Source organism: Anastrepha obliqua, chromosome 1 (assembly GCF_027943255.1).
Source record: "Anastrepha obliqua isolate idAnaObli1 chromosome 1, idAnaObli1_1.0, whole genome shotgun sequence".
Classification (NCBI taxonomy): Eukaryota; Metazoa; Arthropoda; class Insecta; order Diptera; family Tephritidae; genus Anastrepha; species Anastrepha obliqua.
In genome coordinates this window covers 147,191,155-147,200,121 of record NC_072892.1, presented here as the reverse complement: position 1 = coordinate 147,200,121, position 8,967 = coordinate 147,191,155, and the positions used below count along the sequence as shown (strand labels likewise).

At 32.6% G+C, this 8,967-nt stretch overlaps 1 protein-coding gene across 2 annotated transcripts in view; it reads right to left on the bottom strand.

Moving 5' to 3' along the window:
- Window positions 1–1,913: 1,913 nt before the first annotated feature.
- LOC129236429 (sideroflexin-1-3) overlaps window positions 1,914–8,967 on the bottom strand; it is a 36,387-nt gene continuing 29,333 nt past the window's right edge. For both annotated transcript variants that reach the window (XM_054870818.1, XM_054870817.1), the window contains exons 6-8: window positions 2,907–3,034; window positions 2,648–2,805; window positions 1,914–2,566 (exon numbers count right to left, since the gene is read on the bottom strand). In XM_054870818.1, the coding sequence (XP_054726793.1) occupies window positions 2,480–2,566; window positions 2,648–2,805; window positions 2,907–3,034 (373 nt within the window). In that variant the 3' untranslated portion in view covers window positions 1,914–2,479. The remainder of the gene's footprint in view (window positions 2,567–2,647; window positions 2,806–2,906; window positions 3,035–8,967) is intronic.

The following is an 8,967-nucleotide window of genomic DNA, read 5'->3' as shown; positions in this document are numbered from 1 at the left end:
TAAAATTCTGCTTTCCAAAATTCTGCTTTTTCAAAATTCTGCATGTTTAATGCGAAAAATTCTGTTTTATTCAAGTTTTGTGATTTTCGTCATACAAGAAGTAACAAAATAAACATTTATTCCATAAATATACATATGTACAGGGTGGCTGATGAATTTTGCTACATTAAGAAACTCAAATAACTTTTTTTTTAGTGTATGGAATTCATTTATTTTTTTTTTCAAGTTGAAGTTCATTAAATTTTATTAAATGTAGCTTAACTAGTTTTAAAAATAATTGAATTTAAATGCCCCCCATGCTCGTTGACACAAGTGCGGCATCTTAGTAAAAAGTGGTTCATTGCTGCTTTGAGAGTTGCGAGAGGAATAGCCGCAATTGTTGCCCGAATGGATTGTTTTAGTTCATCCAAATTTGTTGGCTTTGTTTTATAAACTTCTTGTTTACATAAACCCCATAAGAAAAAGTCAGGTGCAGTAAGGTCAGGCGACCTGGGGAAACGAAATTCGGAGTTTCTTGAAATCAGTTTATTGGGAAATTTTCGTCGCAACTCTGTCATAACAGTCTGGGCTATGTGAGACGTTGCCCCATCTTGTTGAAACCACACAGAGTTGAAAGGAATTCTCTTTCGGCGTAGTTCTGGATAGAAAAATTCTTTCAGCATTTTCAAATAACGGTCTCCAGTAACCGTAACGGTGTGACCATTTTCTTCAAAAAAATAAGGCCCGACAATACAGCGTGAAGAAACCCCACACCACACTGTCACGCGAAGAGGATGCAATTCCGTCTCGTGGAGTATCTGTGGGTTAGAAGTACTCCATATTCGAAAATTTTGTTTGTTCACATTGCCGTTTAAATCGAAATGGGCCTCATCAGACATGAAAAGGCAGTTTAACATGTTTTGGTCTTCTTCCACCATTTTCAGGATCTTCTGGCAAAATTCCAAGCGAATCGGCAAGTCTGCTGCATTCAGTTTGTTAACCATTTGAATTTTGTAGGGAAATAAGTCTAAATCTTTGTGCATTATTGTTTGCAAAGACTGTCGGCTGACACCAAGTTGAGCAGATAAGCTTCTTATTGAAACCCTTGGATTGCTTTGTATAGCTGCAGGTACAGCAGCGATCGTTTCCTCCGTCCGAACTGGTGGGTTTCGATGATAAGGCCTTCTTGCGACTGTTCCTTGCTCAGCAAAATTATTGCGTAGCCGGAGTCGGACTGATGAGGGTTATTTTTTTGAAGCGCGGCCACAGGCCGCCCACGCAAAAAGGAGTTCTACACAAAAATACTGTGGATTCTATCGAAACTGAAGAAAAAATTATTATTATTATTTTTTTTTTATTTAATATCTCGAATAATAATAAAAAATAATAATAATAATAAATTAAATAATTACATTACCTCTTTAACATTGTTAACATATTTTAATACAAAATTTTGTAATACAGAATTTTAGAAAGCAGAATTTTAAAAAAGCAGAATTTTAAAAGAGCAGAATTTTGTTTTTAGAATTTTGTACATACAGAATTTCGACACCAACCCTGTCCAGGTACTTTCCTGTAACTACTGTAGCTATGTCATCTGCATACGCTTCTAGTTTTGGTGCCCCTCCGTCAAATTTCTTGAGCAGTTCATTTGCTACAAGTAACCAAAATAGCGGCGATAGTACCCCACCTTGCGGAGTACCTTCTGCATGCATATTAGGTAACGCTCGTATCGTTCCACTCTGCTCTTATCTTCCTGATAGCTAACTGAATTAATTTATCTCATTTTTCTGAATAAGATCTTTGAAGTCTATATCCATTCTTATTCCATCAGGCTACCACAAAAATCGGTCATGCAAACAAGGAAATAGTACCGTCGACTTCCGTAGTGATAATCATAATCGAAATAAAAAATAATAAATCTTACTCAATGGTTGAAGTTACATTAATTCAAAAATAGTCTTTATTTTGTATGTAATAATTAACATATCTACGCTACATTTTTCTGCTCCTTTTAATAAGTAATTTCCATACAAACATTTGTAAAAATGAAGTAAACACTTTAAAGTAATATTAAGTAAATTATCATTAAGCAAGAGCAATACAGCGAATGTAATTTCTAAAATGAGGTATTTCTTTACAATTTTCAAAAGCCCTGCTTTGGGAAAGATATGCAATGTCAATGATGCGCTATCAAAATTATGGAGACTATCCAATTTGACTGCTAATAGAAATACATATTTTTGTATTACTAAATTAATATAAGTGTTGGAAAACGTATAGACATCCATAACTGTTTATATGCAGATTTACATATAGTACATTTGTTTGTATGTATGAGTATTCCTTAGAGGAAACTAAATTCCATACTTTTTTTAAATATTATTTTCTAACAAAATTCTCCACTATCAGCGCTTACAACAAACTAATTGGAATATATTATTGTCCTTTCGAAATGCAAAATCAGTTAAAAAAGTCTCGAAAAAGCTAAGCTCTTTGCTTACAAACCCTTGTTAAACCATACTTCGGTAAGCTCGGGATTATGTTTTTTGATATTTTGTTGTACGTCCTCTTCCAATCTGTCCACCTGTAAGCACATACATAAATAGATTGTGAAATTTGGTGTAAGCGAATATAATTTCATATTTAGAGTGATATTTAAACATACCCCAATCGAAGCACGCTGACTAAAGAATGCGCATCCCAATGGAGTGGCAAAAATTAGAACAAAACCACAGAAGAGGGTTTGAATGGGTGCACTAGCCTTTGGAAAGCGCTTGAGGAAGCCACGTTTTTCCAATGTTTGAATCAATAGAGGGGTTAGAACTGTTGAAAGTATAAGTAAGAAAAATATGCAAAAGAGAATTAATAAAAATATTGGAGATATGTGCATATGAGTATGTATGTATGTATCGGATAACACCTACACATTCCAGGAGTGGCCATGGCAATGCGACTAGCCACAACAGCCGTGATGCCAACTGCAGCCGCTTTCTTCGAAACGCCCAATTCGTCGTTCTTTTCATTCAGCAAGGTGACACCGTTTTTCAATTCTCTAAAAAATCAAACAATACATAATTTTAATCAATCAAATTTTTTGTTAATTTTTTTTTAAAGAAAGTGTGTGTACGTATGTCGTTTTAGGGTACAAGACATGCAATCTTTGATGTTTATTTTGCTCAAAATCTTCCCAAGGCGAATCTATTAAAGGTGGTGTTGGTAAATCAGCTGAGTTCTTTTTTTTCGCCGTGTCCAAGTGGCTGTCAGCTCAGAATGTTTTATTTGAATGTCATTATTTGTTTTCCAGTATGTCAATACAAACGTTCAGATCAGTGTTGTTGGTCTAGTGCCACCACCTTTAATGAATGCGCCTTGAATCCTCCGCTAAAGAGCGTAAAACTGAAAATATAACTGAATTCCGCTGTTTTTGAAAAAAAAGAGGTTGTCTGTAAAGTCGGTTTACTGACGATAGTTTAACGTGATAACGTCATAAGAAAATACTAATTGAATGGTTGCATTTTTCAAAAGAAAATTTTAATTTTATTTGTGTGATAGATATTTTGTATGGATATAGAGAATGAGTTAACATTAACATAACATAATATACTTTAACATAACATAACATAACATAACATAACATAACATAACATAACATAACATAACATAACATAACATAACATAACATAACATAACATAACATAACATAACATAACATAACATAACATAACTGTAGTATGATTATAAGTCGGATATGCCTTAACATTAATATTCATAAACATTTTGTTTTTGGTTTTTAATTTATTGTCCACTTATGCATTCACTGTGCTGTGCCGTTTAAATAGAGTATCATATTTCTTAAAAGGTTCATTACACTTGAAAGTAAACGCAAACATAGCTAACGTAATTATTTTATGTGCGGCGCGTGAATGCTAGAATCATATTACACAAGTAAACACCGAAAAATTGTTATTGGATTGCATTGACAAAAATTACTATAAAAACGCTTGTACGTAGTATGTAAGACACAAGAAAGAAAATAATCGTTTCACAAGCTGGATGCCTAGCTTGAAATGATACTATTTCAATAAATATATTTAAAATTTAAACAATAAATTTTTTTAATCATTTAAAACTTTACATAACATAACATAACATAACATAACATAACAGAACATAACATAACATAACATAACATAACATAACATAACATAACATAACATAACATAACATAACATAACATAACATAACATAACATAACATAACATAACATAACATAACATAACATAACATAACATAACATAACATAACATAACATAACATAACATAACATAACATAACATAACATAACATAACATAACATAACATAACATAACATAACATAACATAACATAAACATAACATAACATAACATAACATAACATAACATAACATAACATAACATAACATAACATAACATAACATAACATAACATAACATAACATAACATAGCATAACATAACATAACATAACATAACATAACATAACATAACTGTAGTATGATTATAAGTCGGATATGCCTTAACATTAATATTCATAAACATTTTGTTTTTGGTTTTTAATTTATTGTCCACTTATGCATTCACTGTGCTGTGCCGTTTAAATAGAGTATCATATTTCTTAAAAGGTTCATTACACTTGAAAGTAAACGCAAACATAGCTAACGTAATTATTTTATGTGCGGCGCGTGAATGCTAGAATCATATTACACAAGTAAACACCGAAAAATTGTTATTGGATTGCATTGACAAAAATTACTATAAAAACGCTTGTACGTAGTATGTAAGACACAAGAAAGAAAATAATCGTTTCACAAGCTGGATGCCTAGCTTGAAATGATACTATTTCAATAAATATATTTAAAATTTAAACAATACATTTTTTTAATCATTTAAAACTTTACATAACATAACATAACATAACATAACATAACATAACATAACATAACATAACATAACATAACATAACATAACATAACATAACATAACATAACATAACATAACATAACATAACATAACATAACATAACATAACATAACATAACATAACATAACATAACATAACATAACATAACATAAACATAAACATAACATAACATAACATAACATAACATAACATAACATAACATAACATAACATAACATAACATAACATAACATAACATAACATAACATAACATAACATAACATAACATAACATAACATAACATAACATAACATAACATAACATAACATAACATAACATAACATAACATAACATAACATAACATAACATAACATAACATAACATAACATAACATAACATAACATAACATAACATAAACATAACATAACAGAACATAACATAACATAACATAACATAACATAACATAACATAACATAACATAACATAACATAACATAACATAACATAGCATAACATAGCATAACATAACATAACATAACATAACATAACATAACTGTAGTATGATTATAAGTCGGATATGCCTTAACATTAATATTCATAAACATTTTGTTTTTGGTTTTTAATTTATTGTCCACTTATGCATTCACTGTGCTGTGCCGTTTAAATAGAGTATCATATTTCTTAAAAGGTTCATTACACTTGAAAGTAAACGCAAACATAGCTAACGTAATTATTTTATGTGCGGCGCGTGAATGCTAGAATCATATTACACAAGTAAACACCGAAAAATTGTTATTGGATTGCATTGACAAAAATTACTATAAAAACGCTTGTACGTAGTATGTAAGACACAAGAAAGAAAATAATCGTTTCACAAGCTGGATGCCTAGCTTGAAATGATACTATTTCAATAAATATATTTAAAATTTAAACAATACATTTTTTTAATCATTTAAAACTTTACATAACATAACATAACATAACATAACATAACATAACATAACATAACATAACATAACATAACATAACATAAACATAAACATAACATAACATAACATAACATAACATAACATAACATAACATAACATAACATAACATAACATAACATAACATAACATAACATAACATAACATAACATAACATAACATAACATAACATAACATAACATAACATAACATAACATAACATAACATAACATAACATAACATAACATAACATAACATAACATAACATAACATAACATAACATAACATAACATAACATAACATAACATAACATAACATAACATAACATAACATAACATAACATAACATAACATAACATAACATAACATAACATAACATAACATAACATAACATAACATAACATAACATAACATAACATAACATAACATAACATAACATAACATAACATAACATAACATAACATAACATAACATAACATAACATAACATAACATAACATAACATAACATAACATAACATGCTGTTCAAGCAAGGTAACGACGCATGAGCAAGATAACGACGCATTTTTTGGTGCGTGCAGCTGGCTACATAGAATTATAAGACGTTATCACGTCAAAAAATAATAATAACATTAAAACAACAGGTATTATTAACAAACTTGGTTTTATTTTAAATTCTTCAAGTAAATCAAATTAATAATAATCAATAAGAAGGCATATGCAAATACAAGTATGTGAATTTACATACCTACATATGCGCATATACATACATATATATGCTCACTCAAGTAGGACAGAGCCAGATGTCGAACGTTGCCGTTCGTTTGCTTTGTTCATTCCGCGCTTTCGCTTGCAGTTCATTCAAGGTAACGACATATGAGCAAGGTAACACTAATGAGCAAGGTAACGACACATTTTTTCGTGCGTGCAGTCTGTTAAATCGAATTATAAGACGTTATCACGTCAAAAAATTCCATTTACCTACTTTTAAATAAAAAAAAGTTATTAAAAAATATATAAGAAACATAAAAGTATTCGACAATAAAAAAAAACTAGGTGTAGGTAGGTAGGTATTAATATAAGCGGTTGTCGGTTGACACACCTAGGCCTGTTGTAGGCCCGTTGTGATACCACCGGGGCTGTTCCTCTCCTCACTTTACATTTTCCTCATTGAACCAACCTGTGGCTTTAATAAATCTAACAAGACTTGTTATTTTTATATTGGCTACTTCTGCCAAGTTATTCAGGGAACTTTTTCCAAAAATACTGAACCTTCTTCTATCCAGAGCCGGGTGCATTCTATAGTCTCTTCTTCTTCAATGTCGTTACAGCTTCTGCAATAGTCGTTATAGGGTGCTCCCAGTCTACTGGCATGCCTACCAATCAGACAATGCCCGGTTAGGACCCCGAGAAGATTTCTCATATTTTTTCTATTTAGTTTCAATAGTCGGTTTGTGCGGCCCATATTCCATTCCGGCCACGTCATTCTACTAGTTGCACAGGTCAGGGCCTGAGACCATAGCCTGTTGGCAGCACTGATAGTGTGTTTAACTATACGCATTTTACAAGTTGCTAAATGTATAGGTATGCTCGCTTTGTCTGGTTGGATCGGTAATGTGGTACCCAATCTCGCTAGTTCATCTACTTTGCAGTTGCATTAGGCGATGTTAAAGCTTTCCGGGCCGATTGGCTATCTGAATATATGTTAATAGTATATCTCTTGTGGTAAGGACACTTTTATTTAGGGCTAGCAGACCTTCACTGATAGCCAATATTTCAGCTTGAAATATACTGCAGTGATCCGGTAATCGCAATGAGATGTTGGCATTCATTCCTTCAGAATGAAGGCCTCCGCCTACTTGATCATTTAGCTTCGAACCGTCAGTATAGATGCTGATTCCGCTTCTATTGTCCATTACCCCATTGTCTAGTCTTCTCTCGTTGGGAAAGTTGTCGTAAAGGATGTGTTTAAATGCAAGTCTGTCTGTCGTTTGATGTAGGAAGGGGTATTCGTCTAGTATTCTAGCGTAACCCTTTCTGTTAATGGTTAAGTTAGAAGATTCTCTTAATCTAAGTGCTGATTTCGCCGTCAGCTGTTTGCTGTAAGCCTCAATCGGTAATAAGTGCAGCATGACATTCATCGCTGTCTTTAGTGCCCCGCTTATGCAGAGACTAGCGCCCCTTTGAATACTTTCTAGGCGTTTTACTGTTGTGCTTTTCTCAAGTATTGGCCACCAGACTAAGACGCCGTGTGTCATGATAGGTCGTACCACTGCTGTATATAGCCAGTGTACTATTTTTGGGGTGAGGCCACATTTTGACACCACAATTAGGTGTAAAAATTTCATAAAGAATTTTATTCACTTAATTATATAATATAATAAAAAATGTTCTGCACTCGGGTTGCCTTTTTAATTTTCTTTTTCTTTAAATCTCCCCAATCTCCGAAGAAATCTGAGTACATCTTGTGGTACGAAGGAGCCAAAATGGCCGCTTCTTAGCACATCAGTGAAAAAAGCCGCAAGCCTTATTCGAGCGAAGGCCGGGCAGACGCACAGAAAGTGGTCCATCGTCTCAACCTCCTCTCCATATGTTGGGCAGAGTGCACTGTCCGAGATGTGTTTCGCCCATAGAAAGTGGCCCGTCATCAGTCCAACCAGCTGCCTACAGTCCCATCTGCTTAATGACAGGAGGATCTACGACAGTCGGTCGGACATGACAGGTAACAACAGTTTTGCCCATCTGCAGCGTCTCTCAGCCTGCTTAGCTCGCTTGTGGGCTGAAGTAACCCGTTTGCTAACCGTGACTTTGATGGCAGAACGGGCTCCGGGCCCAATTTGTTGGCTTAGTCAAGAATAAAAAAAAGCTCTAACAGTAAAATAGTAAACATTTCATAAAGAGATTTATTCACTATAATTAACTATATTTTTCAATATAATATTATATTATATAGTGTGATAAAAAAAAAATACTCGGAATATACATTTTATCAACCTTAGTCAAGTAGAAAAAACGTCATACTCCGAATTTTGAATCGATCCTCTAAATCTGGACTCATGGTCGAAACATTTATATATAATTGGCTCT